The sequence below is a fragment of the Scylla paramamosain genome, chromosome 11 (assembly GCF_035594125.1).
Source record: "Scylla paramamosain isolate STU-SP2022 chromosome 11, ASM3559412v1, whole genome shotgun sequence".
Taxonomy (NCBI): Eukaryota; Metazoa; Arthropoda; class Malacostraca; order Decapoda; family Portunidae; genus Scylla; species Scylla paramamosain.
This window is the reverse complement of record NC_087161.1, coordinates 21,209,584-21,223,534: the sequence shown is the minus strand read 5'-3', so window position 1 is coordinate 21,223,534 and position 13,951 is coordinate 21,209,584. Positions and strand designations below refer to the sequence as shown.

The window sequence follows — 13,951 nt, the reverse complement described above, 5'->3', positions numbered from 1 at the left end:
GTAGATCTCACTTCTATTATATATATATATATATATATATATATATATATATATATATATATATATATATATATATATATATATATATATATATATATATATATATATATATATATATATATATATATATATATATATATATATATATATATATATATATATATATATATAAGAATCATCACAACGGTGGCTAAACTGTAACTGTGATCATTACACTGAACAACACAGTGCACAGTTTGCATTGTCTGTAACCTTCAGGATACACCGCACTCCGCAGCACTATAATACATGTAATATCCAGGGATTCCAGAGAGCGGGGGGAGGAAATAAAGAATAAATCCAACAATGAACCTGGAGGAACACACCCCAACAGACCCCAACAGTCACAGCGGCCACTATAATAATATCACTGAACTGAACTTATATCATCCAAGTCGGACAAACAGGAACGAGAATTTGTAACTTGAAAGGAACAATGACTACAGTATTATGTCTGATGGTGGATTTAAGAGAATTCGGCATTTTATTCGAAGAATACGAATACTTTTCCCAAGTAATGGAATACGAACGCGAATACTTTGATGTCAAATGACAAGTATTCGAATACGAATACGAATACACCCAAGTACTGTATTCGAATGTATTCGAATGTATTCCAATATGAATACCGAATACGAATGACCCATACCTGGAACGGAAAAAACTGTGGAGACTATTTTGAGAAACTGCTGAATGTAGAGGAGAGAGATACAGAGATTAAGGCATTTGGTGGATACTACATTGATTTGATGTACAAAGCAAATTAAGTGTGTCAACAGTAGCGAAAAAGGATGTGCAGGCAGCAGTAGAGGAGATGGTAATTGGCAAAGCATCAGGTTTGGATACATGTGCAATGGTGATTGAATTAAGATGGGGTCAGTATCAGAGACAGGTTAGTTACATTACTAGCACGTTACCGTTGGAGTGGGCAAGTGCATGTGTCATTCCTGTTCCATTGCATGAAGGAAAAGGGGACAACCATGAGTGTTTAATTACAGAGGTAACAGTCAATTGAGTGTGCTAGGTAAGGTGTATGGCAGTGATTAAGAGAATCAGATAAGGCATAGATGGAGTAATATGTCTGGTAAAAGGAGGCCTCAGGGGATTCACGGGCTGTGTAAACAAAGTATTTCCTCTATTACTAATATAGGAAAACTAACTTGGAAAAGAAAAAAGTATTTTCAGACTTGATGTATTAAGTAAAATCATATCACATATATGGCATATCTATCTATCTATCTATCTATCCATCTATCTATCTATCTATCTATCTATCTATCTATCTATCTATATATATGTATATATATATATATATATATATATATATATATATATATATATATATATATATATATATATATATATATATATATATATATATATATATATATATATATATCACATATAGACATATCTATATGGAGTTATGCCAGAGATGTGTTGTGTAGGGAACTGGCGGTATTGTTAACAGCACAGGGTAAATAATGTAGTATGAGTGGATCATTGTTACCAGATGACACCTCATTGATGGCAGATACAGACAAGTTAACCACGCCATTAGACGTGTTTGGATACATGTGTAGGAAGAAGCCGAAGGTGAATGTAAGAAAAAGAAATGTAATTACGTTCATTATGGAGATAAGTGGTAGCTTGAATATAACACAACACACTCATTCAGCGTTTTCACTCTCTCAGTCTCTCTGTTACGAAGGTAATATCTAAATGGTTTAAGTGACTATTTCTGATTGATTCCTTAAATGAGGGATAGCAGTCTCTGGGACTGGAAGCGTGATGTCATTACTTGTGATGATCCTATACCAATTTCAATCTACGTGGATTAACGAGCAAACTGGCGTTCATGCTGAGTTAATGCTCACCTTCGAACCGTCATGTTTAAGCCTCAATATCATTCTTCCTTCAAACTCTTACCAATTATTACGAATGAGCTATGTTCAAATACGCCATATTGCTCTAGGTGTGTATTATAGTTTCTTAAATAGTATTCCTTTCTTACTGTTTTTTTTTTTTATGTTTTATGTTCTTGTTGCCGTTGTTGTTGTTGTTGATGTTGTTGTTGTTGTTGATGTTTCTGTTGTTGTTGTTGTTGTTCTTACTATTACCCGAAAGTACAAATAAATCAAAACAAAAAGAATTTACATTTATTTATTGTTTCATACAATGATAAATTCCATAGGCTGAATGCAATGCTTGTGAGGTGAATGACAGGGAAGAATAAGAGAACAAGGAAGTGAAACAGGCCAATCAGAGGGAGGAGCTTTGTCGGTTTAGTCTTTGGGTCGATTTCATTTGGTAGCCTCACAGAGACAGCGGCTGTTGTGCTCGTGCTCGCCGACTACGGTTGAGCTCATGTACAGACGTCCATAGGAGTTCACTCCGGTGGTCTTGGTGACATCCTCCAGGAAGGCGTGGGCGCCCGTCTCGTGAGGGTAACCCATGTGCCACATCAGGTTCTGCTCGGTGATATGAGTGCCGTCCAGGGTGACCCATTTCTCGTCCATCTTGTGCACCCCCATCCACATGTAGGGATGTTCAGGCAGCGTATTGGCTGAGAGGAAGAACGGAAGGGATAAGTTTGTTTGTGTGGTAGGGGGACAGTATTTGGCGGCACGCGTTGATAGACGCGCAAGAAAATTAACAAAGTCACAGCCCCGAAAGAAACATAGAGATGGAAATGAATGACAAAAGACAACAAGAAAGATGCGTACACGGAAATAATAAAATAGCTCATCAAAACACAGACATAGAAACAGATTAAGCATTATAATAATACTTCACCTGAATAAACTCAAGCAATCATTCAATAATTTACCGCTAACGACAAGGAAATAAGATCCTAATTATTCAAGCATTGACAATGAGAAATAAAAGTTCAACTTAGTTACCTGTACTACTTTACTAATCTTGCATTTGTGATGCTCAAGAAAAAACACATCGAGGATCGCTGAAATATTCATAATACTCACAGATCTCGAGCCAGGTGATGGAGAATTCTTCCAGTTCTTCAGCATTGTCAAAGACAGCCAGGTCGGCCTTCCACTCCCCCTCTGCCTCCTTCTCACACAGACCCCTGCACTCCTCCCACGTCAGGTCCTCCCCGGGCTTGTCAATGACGTTGAAGCAGAGGCCCTCGGATTCGAAGAAATTCGGTGGGCACTGAGCAGCTGCGGAGGGAAGCAAGTAGAAGTGATTGCGTATTGGTGGACAGTGGAGTTGAGAGTTGATTCTGTACAGCTGGTTTTATTTGGATATGAAGGAGGGAAGCAGAAGGGAAGTGTGAATACACTCATCATCCAAGTGACTAATAGTTGGAAGTTTTTACGACTTTCTTATCGGTTAAAGAGCTTTCACCTTTAACCTTCTCACTGCTCTGGTCACCCATTACCATCCACAAGGGTGTGAAAAAATGTTTGCAAGGACAGAAAGAGAGAGATAGAGAGAGAGAGAAAGGGAAAAAAATAGAACATTTTTTTTTTTACACTAAGAAAAAAAATAAAATATATTTAAGGACAAGTAAAAAGTAAAAGTCTATGGGCATATAAATAATCAAGGGAAAGTTATCTAGCAGGGGAAGGGTGGAATATACATTTAGAATTTTTCAATTTAAGGTAATGTTGCCTGTATGCATATATGATCATTAACGTTTTCATATCCGTCATTTAAGAGACCGTCAAGATGAATTAGCTTCACTTTAAGCATAGTGAGGTCTGAGAAATATACATTGCTCGTGAAATGAAAGACACTGTTATCGCTTTTTAACTTAGTGGGTTTATGTCATGCCTCTTAGAGTTCCGTCAAGAAAGTTAAGCATTTACGTAAGTGGTACGAAGGAGGTTTCAAAGAGACGAATGATGAAAACTTTGTTATAAGGCATGAGTTGGTGCTGCTGTATATCGAACCCTTGACACAACAACTGAGGTACACATCTTACCAAGAGTGCCATAATAATTAGCAGGGACTAAGTGGCTCGAGAATCCCTGATGTGTTATTACAAAGACTATACAAGATTTTGCTATGCAGCTTTGTGAGTTTTATGCAAATATGAGTACAGTTATTGTTTACGTACCCACGAAGGCTGCCAGGGAAGCAATGATGATTTGTTGAAGGAGAGACATGTTGGTGTCAGAGTGCAGTGAAAGACAATTCGCAGCCTTTTATACAGCCACGCATGGGCAAAGAGTTGAAGGAGAACGAGGGAAACAACAGAAAAATCACTACTGGAGAGAAACAACATGTTAACTCTCCCATGTGTTTCCCTAGAGAACACGCTACAGGGAACCTTTACACTCTGTGGCTTTTACTGTGCTAACGACCTCAAGTTTTTTTTTTTCTTCTGACTCATCAATAGTAAGTACTATGTGTAGCCAGGCTTGTAGGTACTCGTATAGGTTGCATTGTGATTCTGGAAATTAGGAAAACCCAATGGCTGCTCGTCTCCTCGTCAATGCACTGACAATCAAATTAAAAATTAATGGCACTCGACAAAAAACAGTCATTTATTTACAAAACTCGAAATCATGGGCTGGAGTTGAAGACTTCCATACACAATTTTTTAAAACTGTTGTAATAAATCATGTGACATTGTGGATGAGTTTACTTTTATTGCTATATTCAGTATTTTCTGGCTTATCTGTGACCAAAACAGTCAAAACAAGACAGACATTTTTTTATACTTAGTGAATCCTTTTATCTCTTGTCTGGAGACTGGCATCTCAGTGGGCGTTTTTTATAGAAATTTTCTTGCACTTGGCCCGCGTTTCTCTTACCATAAGAAAAAAAAATCGTTGTTTGTACTAAAACACTGAAAAGGTATTAAATTAAGTGATAAACAGCTTTTCCCATTAAGGTTACGAAAAAATATTAAATCAATAACGAATAAAATAATGCAGGAGGCACAGTTTAATGTCAACACGCACACCACCCGAGATAAATATCTGACTACACAAACATCATTCAATTTGGATTTGTTACTTTTCTTCTTTTTTTTCGCAATGTTAATTATTACAAGAGACTAAAGAGATTGATCTCTACATGGTATTCTACAAATTATGAATTACAAATTTCGAGTACATTTCTCTGTGCAATGAAAGAATTTTTCTATATATATATATTTTTTTTTTATTAGCGTTTAGAACTACTGGCACAGGTAAAATATATTGAATTAATTGAGGGAAAAGCACCTTCTCTCACTACGATTACAGAAAAATATTAAATTAATAATGAATAAAAGCATGCAGGAGTCACAATTCAATATCAACACGCACACCACGCGAGATAAATAACTACAAAAATATAATTCCCTTTCCATTAGTTATTTTATTATTCGCAATGTTAAATATTGCATGACAATAAAGAGATTGTTCTCAACATGCTTTTCTATAAAGAATTAAATAAAAATATTAAGTGCTGTTCTTTCTGCAATGAAACAATACCACAGTACCATGTACGACATGCATGTTTGGCAAGTGTCGGAGAGCGGGCAGGGTCGTTGATAGCAGCAGGGTGCCAGGCGAGCGTCAACCCCACGCAGGCACACCACAGCACCTGTGCCATCCCCACGACCGCCTCGGAAGAGAGAGCAATGCTCTAAACGCGACGTAACTGGTGACAAGAGAAAAACCTATCGATTTTCACATAAGTAGAGATTAGACTGAAATAAAGGAGCAGGATGTAGGTAATGTCGATTGACAGTTGAGTAATTTTTAAGCCATAGAGGAGTGAGTCAGTGAGTCGAGTGGGAGATGGAGTGAGAAAGAAGTGAATAGTAATGTTATGAGGTACTGGTGACTTGTACTTCTACTTGTAGACGAAAAGATCGAAAGCTTTTCAGACATGGTAACAAAAGAAGGATAGAGTGTCATATGAGACCTTTGCGTGATGCTAAAGAGGGGCCTGATAATTGATGGGGATGAGGCTATAAGAGAATCCGCAAGAAAATATGAAAATGTTCTGGAAAGAGGTGAGGAACATTAGGAAGGGACTATTTGTCAGTGAGGAGCAGGTGAAAGCAGAAGATGGCAGGATGTTGGTTCGGCAAGATTACGTGAGAACAGGGATATGGCATTAAAAGAAACTGCTGAATGCGGAGGAGAGGCCGTGAAATTTGTGTACTTGGGAGAGTTACTAGGTGGAAACAAGGTCTTAGGGCAATAAAATCAAGTAATTATAATGAAGAAAGCGTTGCAGGATAAAGTATAGGAGATGAAAATTAGAAAAGCACCAAGTTTCGATGGATATTCAGTGCAGTGTTCGGAGATAGGTGAGGTCAGTATCATAGAGCGTAAGTTGGATTATCAAAATTGTCTTCTTACTGCCACGGTGCGGTTGGCATCTGTAGTTCCATTTCCGCAGTATTAAAGGATAGCAATAAGTGTTCTAATGACAAAGGTACCAATCTATTCAATGTGGTTGCCGGTCATTGCTGGGTTGTGCCAGGGATATGTAACGTCACGATGGCATCTACGTATATGCAAAGTGTGGAAAGGGTAGTTAATGCTGAAATGTTGGTAGAGGATTCGATCTGGTAACAACAGAGGGTAAAAATTGGACCGTGAATCAATTATTGTTCTTCGCAGACAACACAACTTATACAAAAAAGTTAACTACGTTATTAGAAAAGTTTACACGGGAGAGAGGGAAACTTCAGGTTAAAATATGAAAGAAGAAAGTAATCACGTGCTCCACGGAAGAAGGTGGTACGATGAATGTTAAGCTGAACGGTGAGGAGGTGGAGTGCACGTAAAAAGAATACTATGTGAAAAGACAGGACTGCATATTGCACTCTACAGTGCTGAGACCTGGACTATGGGAGTAGCAGACAAGAAGAGATTGAATGTAAACGAGATGAGATGTCTAAGGAGTGTGTGGGATAAGTCGGATGGAGGAGTCAGAAATGAGGAAGTTAGCAGAACGAGAGTTGCCAGACCCTTGGAGGGACGTGCAGAGGATTCTGTCCTTAGATAGCATGGATATGTTGAAAGAATGGAGGATGATAAGATGGTGAAGAAGATAAAAAGATCAAGTGTGAGATGTGTGCACGTCTAAGGTAGGCCCCATAAGATATGAATTAATAGCGTAAAAGAGTCCTTAAAGGGATGACGACAGTCACTGGAACATAGTACAATAATTATGTGTAACAGAAGCAAAAGGATAAAAGTTGTGTTGGTATGAAGTGACGCGCCCGTACAAACTCCAAGGGTGATGCCTCATAAAAGATCTAAATGTTAAGAATAAGTGTAAATATGAAAGTTGTGTGCCTTGTCTTACCTACACCATTTCTGGAAGAGATACCAGTGGTATAAACACTTTTTGTATGTATGTATGTATACAGCACAGATAAATTTAGTATGAGAGTGACTCTGTAGTCGTAGCCAGATGGTGGAAAACTCGGAAGATTCAAGAGCGTGGGCACGAGAGCAGGTTAAGTCATTGCGCACATAAACGCAGCATCCAGCTTTGGATCGAAAATGAAGATAGAGAAAGTAGGAGGGAACAGAAAAGGGGCTACTGTCAGTTGCCTCAGACACCTGAGTTTCAGTGAGGAAAAGAAGATGAGGTTTAGAAGAGGAGAGGTGGTGTTCTACAGATTGAAAATTAGATCTTAGACCGCGAATGTTGCAGAAGTTAATGAAGAAAAAGTTGAGGGGGGTGTCAAGACAATTAGGGTCGTCGACAGAAAGGCAGTCCGACCTGGGGACATTTATGGTCCCCTCCCCAGATGGGGACTCCAAGGCTGGTGTAGGAGTCGCCATGATGATTTTAAAATTTTTGAGTGAAGGGCGTGTGTGTTATTAGGTGCTTGTAGTTTTGTGTGGAGGAAGACAGTTGTCTTTAGAGGGTAGGCTGTGACTGCCCCCTTGTGTTGTGAGACACAAAGGGAAACGTTCAGTGAGGTCACAGCTGGGTTTAATGATAAGTTCACAGCACCCCCTGAACAGTGCTTTAGACCTCACTGTGAGTAATTATCGTTTCGGCAGGTGTCTACTGCCTCCTTCTCTTGAGGAGGCAGTATATACACTTTTTATATGTATGTATGAACGTGTACTGATGCAGTGACAAGGTCTTAAAGGGATTCCGTGATAAGCAGCTTTTTCCTTCAGGTGCACGGATTATGAATCGATTAAGAATGAATGGAACCAGACAGGAGGAAGAATTTTATTGCAACGCGAACAAGAACCACGATAAATATCTCTGCAATAAAATATAGTCCGATTTCATTTATAGCATACATCTGCTCCTGAATGTTTCTGTCATGCTTTCCACTCAGTCGCAAGGATATCAGACTGTGAAGGTGAGGTAATGTGTTGCTGTCTTGTTTTAAGAGTAAATATAGTGTTTGGTTCCTGCCACTTGATGATGTCACTTGCGGCGGTTCATGGCAAGCAGCAGGTTGGGTTATGAAATGACATTCATTTATATTTTATTCTTATATTCTTCCTTCCTTTATCAGATAGTAATGACTGCTAAGTGTATTTCCTGGTTTCCGAAGTACTGGCAATGTTTTCCTTACGTTCCTGCTCTTGTTGTTGAGGTTATGTTTTTTTTTTTTTTTTTTTTTTGTTGCTGCTGTTGTTGTTGTTCTTGTTGTTGTTGTTGTTGTTGTTGTTGTTGTTGTTGTTGTTGTTGCTACTTTTGTTGCTCATACTGCTCTTATTGCTTATGTTATTGTTGCTCTTGCTTTAATAGTAGGAGTATAATAAGCAGCAGCAACAACAACAGCAGTAGTTATACAGGTAATAGAAGTAGTAGTAATAGCAGTAGTTGTAGTAGTAGTAAAATAGTAGTAGATGTAGTAATAATAGTGGGAGTAGTAGTAGTAGTAGTAGTAGTAGTAGTAGTAGTAGTAGTAGTAGTAGTAGTAGTAATATTAAAATTTGTCGTCGTTGTTGTAGTATGAGGAGTAGATATACTATTTATTGTTGCTGATGCAGATGCTGTACATGCTCTTGCTGATGCTGATGCTGCTGATGCTGTTGATGCTGATGCTGTTACTGCTGCAGTATTGGCATTACTGCTGCAGTATTGTTTTTTTGCTGTTGTTGTTGTTATATTTATTGTTGTTCTTGTTGTTGTTCGTCTTATGTTTGTTGTTTTGTTGTTGTTAGTCTTGTTTGTTGTTATTTTTGTTGTTCTGCTCTTTTACGCGAACAAAAGGCTGAGAAAAGTATTCTAAGAGATTAAATGACAAATTACCAATGATTCTAAGTTAAGTACAAGTAGATCAAATCAGATTGAAATGAAAATTCTTTATTGTTTCTTATAAGAAACTCCATACACTGGATACAGTGTTTGAAATGAAGGTCTGTTTATAGATAGCTAAATCACACATGTTAGTAACGTTGGAGCAGTTTTCTGTGAACAGCGTTTCTGCAACTTAAAAAGGATGACTGAAGAGTTCAGACTTGGATCATCAAAAACCAAAAGAAACTTGAAAGTTATTTCTTTTCTTTTTAGCAAAATTTCTCTTCCATGCCATGTGGACGAGATTCTTCAACAACGATCTTCACTATACCTGTCAAATACCTTTGAACTCTCAACATTATGCATGTGCGTGCGGAACAGTAAGTAACAAAGAAAAGGAAGAGGATAAGGTAGAGAAGTTATGAAGAAGACAAAAGAGTATGAAAAGAAGGAAGAGAAAGAAATTAAGGAGGAGGAGCTTAGTCCCTCTTGTTTCCGTCACTTTCGTACGTTGGCCTCACAGAGACAGCGGCTGTTGTGCTCGTGCTCGCCGAGTATGGTTGTCCTCATGTACAGACGTCCATACGAGTTCTCGCCGGTGGTCTTGGTGATATCCTCCAGGAAGGCGTGGGTGCCTGTCTCGTGAGGATAACCCACGCGCCACATTAGATTCTGGTGGGTGATGTGAGTGCCGTCCAGGGTGAACCAATGCTCGTCCTTCTTGTGCACACCCATCCACATGTAGGGATGCTCGGGCAGCGTATTGGCTGAGAGGAGTAACGAAGGCAATAAGTTTATTTCTGTGGTAGGAGGGAATCTGGTATTAGATATCACGCGTTGATTGACAAGAACACAAGATCCTAATCATTAAATCACTGGCAGTGAGGAAGAAATGTGCAAATTAATTCCCACTACTGCTTTAATAATCTTACATTTGTTATCTTCAGGAATAAAAGTATTAACATTCACAGCGATCCCAAGACTTTCAGGATCAATTAATATTCTCAATACTCACAGATCTCCAGCCAGGTGATGGAGAATGCTTCCAGTTCTTCAGCATTGTCGAAGACCGCCAAGTCGGACTTCCACTCCCCCTCATCCTCTATCTCACAGAGAATCCTGCACTCCTCCCATGTCAAGTTTTGCCCTGGCTTGTCAATGACGTTAAAGCAAAGACCCTCGGATTCGAAGAAATCCGAGGGGCACTGGGCGGCTGCGCAGCAAAAGAAAAACGATGATTAAGTCTGTTGGTGGACATTTAAATTGAAAATGGACTGAATAAGACTGATAGATTTAATAAGACTGAAAAGATGAACATGAGTGTTATTATATCAATCATCCATGGGACAGATAGTTATGAGAGAGTATTTTCCCTTTCCCATTGTTCTGTCATCAATTAGTGGATCTTAACCTTTAATACACATGTGGAATTGAAGACTGATAGTGTGGAAAATGTTTTTTTAACAGAAACAGGTGGTATTGCTACTGTCAATTAGTGGACCTTAGCTACTATCAATTTGTGGACCTTAGCCTTTAATACACATACTTCTTACATTAATACTTCAGACGACACTTGAGAAACACATCATCTTACCATAATAATCAATAGCCATGATAATCAATACGGACTAAGTGGATCGACATTCCCTTATGTCCTATTACAAAGAAAACACTACACTTTCCTATAACTGTTGTGAGTGTTGTGCGAATGCAACTGTAGTTATTGTTTTTACTTACCCACGAAGGCTGCCAGGGAAGCAATGATAACTTTTTGAAGGAGAGACATGTTGGTGTCTGTATGAAGTCAAAGGCAACAGGCAGACTTTTATACATCACACATGATGAAATAGTAAAGAAAAGAGGAGGGGAGAGAAGAGAAAAATCAGTATTGATGAGAAATTAGATGATAACTCTCTCATGCACTACTTCCTTTGTGAACGTGTTACTGGGAACCTTTACACTGTCTGAGATTTTCTGTGCTAACGACCTCATGTTTTTATTTTGTTTTTTTTTACGCATTACGTGCAAAGACTAGGTATGCACATAGACACAGGCTGTGGCGAAACCTTAGCACTTAGCAAAACCCTTGTGAAAGCTCGTGTGGATCCACACTGCTCGTCCATGCACTGACATCGAATAATGAAATTGCGAATTACTTGTGGACCTTAAAATGAAGCGTTGGAGGTCACCACATCCATGTATTGAGGTTCATCGTGTTGAAATAATTCATTTGACATTTTTGAGAGATTGCATACCTTACTCAGACAGTATTTTGTTCTTTGTGTGGAAGTGTCATTAATAGGGTGTCCAGTGTAAAGAGAAGGGAGCGAGGGAGGGTGGTGAGTTCAGTGAGGAGGATTTTTTTTCTTTTTTTTCTTTTAAGAAGAGGAAGAAAAGAAGAAATTCCACGATTGTCAATGAAAAAATGGAATCTCTGTCAACATGCTGTTCATGAGACATTTAAATACTCGTGTTGGTAGCGATGTACTTCATGGTGCGGCTAGTAAATACGTGGTGCATGGATGAAGGAAAAGGGGGAAAGTTAGATAGCACTCTGTAAGAAACGAAAGCTTCCAAATGTAAGCACATATATATATATATATATATATATATATATATATATATATATATATATATATATATATATATATATATATATATATATATATATATATATATATATATATATATATATATATATATATATATATATATATATATATATATATATATATATATATATATATATATATATATATATATATATATATATATATATATATATATATATATATATATATATATATATATATATATATATAATAGAAGTGAGATCTACAGCAGGATATTAGAAAAGACTTGGCTATTATAATCTGATATAAGTATTTTGTTTTGTTTCGTTGAGTACAGCTTAGATATGTACTTGAGGATTTTGGAAAACGAATATGTCTGTGTGTGATAAACATGTACAGGATACTGGCATCAGTATATATATATATATATATATATATATATATATATATATATATATATATATATATATATATATATATATATATATATATATATATATATATATATATATATATATATATATATATATATATATATATATATATATATATATATATATATATATATATACCAGATTCATCACAACGGTGGCTAAACTGTAACTGTGATCATTACACTGAACAAAACAGTGCACAGTTTACATTCTCTGTAACCTTCAGGATACACCGCACTCCGCAGCACTATAATACATGTAATATCCAGGGATTCCAGAGAGTGGGGGGAGGAAATAAAAAATAAATCCAACAATGAACCTGGAGTAACACACCTTCTACCACTGGCAAGAGGCAACTAAGGGCCGCCAGACACCAACAGTCACAGCGGCCACGCTAGTCAACCTGTATCATCCATGTCGGACAAACAGGAACGAGAATTTGTAACTTGAAAGGAACAATGACTACAGTATTATGTCTGATGGTGGATTTAAGAGAATTCGGCATTTTATTCGAAGAATACGAATACTTTTCCCAAGTATTGGAATACAAACGCGAATACATTGATATCAAAAGAGAAGTATTCGAATACGAATACGAATACACCCAAGTACTGTATTCGAATGTATTCGATTATGAATACCGAATACGAATGACCCATACCTGGATCGAAAAAAACTGTGGAGACTATTTTGAGAAACTGCTGAATGTAGAGGAGAGAGATACAGAGATTAAGGCATTTGGTGGATACTACATTGATTTGATGTACAAAGCAAATTAAGTGTGTCAACAATAGCGAAAGAGGATGTGCAGCCAGCAGTAGAGGAGATGGTAATTGGAAAAGCATCAGGTTTGGATACATGTGCAGTGGTGATTGAATTAAGATGGGGTCAGTATCAGAGACAGTTTAGTTACATTACTGGATATGTGTTTTAGGAATAGCACGTTACCGTTGGAGTGGGCAAGTGCATGTGTCATTCCTGTTCCATTGCATGAAGGAAAAGGGGACAACCATGAGTGTTTAATTACAGAGGTAACAGTCAATTGAGTGTGCTAGGTAAGGTGTATGGCAGTGATTAAAAGAATCAGATAAGGCATAGATGGAGTAATATGTCTGGTAAAAGGAGGCCTCAGGGGATTGACGGGCTGTGTAAACAATTTAGTAATTTAGTACTAATTTAGGAAAACTAACTTGGAAAAGAAAAAAGTATTTTCAGACTTGATATATTAAGTAAAATCATATCACATATATAACATATCTATCTATCTATCTTTCTATTTACCTATCTATCTATCTATCTATCTATCTATCTATATATATATATATATATATATATATATATATATATATATATATATATATATATATATATATATATATATATATATATATATATATATATATATATATATATATCACACATATAGGCATATCTATATGGAGTTATGCCAGAGATGTGTTGTGTAGGGAACTGGCGGTATTGTTAACAGCACAGGGTAAATAATGTAGTATGAGTGGATCATTGTTACCAGATGACACCTCATTGATGGCAGATACAGACAAGTTAACCACGCCATTAGACGTGTTTGGATACGTGTGTAGGAAGAAGCCGAAGGTGAATGTAAGAAAAAGAAATGTAATTACGTTCATTATGGAGATAAGTGGTAGCTTGAATATAACACAACACACTCATTCAGCGTTTTCACTC

General features: G+C 37.2%; 2 protein-coding genes across 2 annotated transcripts; both read right to left on the bottom strand.

Moving 5' to 3' along the window:
- Positions 1 to 2,184: 2,184 nt before the first annotated feature.
- Positions 2,185 to 4,271, bottom strand: LOC135105067 (uncharacterized). Its single transcript, XM_064013008.1, has 3 exons — positions 4,124 to 4,271; positions 3,024 to 3,221; positions 2,185 to 2,605 (listed from the first exon to the last, which is right to left on the bottom strand). Exons 1-3 carry the CDS (start codon positions 4,170 to 4,172, stop codon positions 2,343 to 2,345), a joined length of 510 nt encoding a protein of 169 aa, XP_063869078.1. The 5' UTR covers positions 4,173 to 4,271; the 3' UTR covers positions 2,185 to 2,342.
- A 5,016-nt stretch (positions 4,272 to 9,287) lies between these two features.
- LOC135105066 (uncharacterized) lies at positions 9,288 to 11,076 on the bottom strand. The gene is made up of 3 exons (XM_064013007.1): positions 10,975 to 11,076; positions 10,253 to 10,450; positions 9,288 to 10,004 (listed from the first exon to the last, which is right to left on the bottom strand). Exons 1-3 carry the CDS (start codon positions 11,021 to 11,023, stop codon positions 9,736 to 9,738), a joined length of 516 nt encoding a protein of 171 aa, XP_063869077.1. The 5' UTR covers positions 11,024 to 11,076; the 3' UTR covers positions 9,288 to 9,735.
- Positions 11,077 to 13,951: the final 2,875 nt, after the last annotated feature.

What these genes read in the sequence shown, in the direction of transcription:
- LOC135105067 (XM_064013008.1), bottom strand. Translation starts at nt 4,172, where the DNA reads ATGTCTCTCCTTCAACAAATCATCATTGCTTCCCTGGCAGCCTTCGTG. An exon ending in TTCCCTGGCAGCCTTCGTGG is followed by an intron (nt 3,222 to 4,123) that starts GTACGTAAACAA and finishes TTCCCTCCGCAG; the next exon opens with CTGCTCAGTGCCCACCGAAT. An exon ending in CATCACCTGGCTCGAGATCT is followed by an intron (nt 2,606 to 3,023) that starts GTGAGTATTATG and finishes TCTTCCTCTCAG; the next exon opens with CCAATACGCTGCCTGAACAT.
- LOC135105066 (XM_064013007.1), bottom strand. Translation starts at nt 11,023, where the DNA reads ATGTCTCTCCTTCAAAAAGTTATCATTGCTTCCCTGGCAGCCTTCGTG. An exon ending in TTCCCTGGCAGCCTTCGTGG is followed by an intron (nt 10,451 to 10,974) that starts GTAAGTAAAAAC and finishes TTTGCTGCGCAG; the next exon opens with CCGCCCAGTGCCCCTCGGAT. An exon ending in CATCACCTGGCTGGAGATCT is followed by an intron (nt 10,005 to 10,252) that starts GTGAGTATTGAG and finishes TACTCCTCTCAG; the next exon opens with CCAATACGCTGCCCGAGCAT.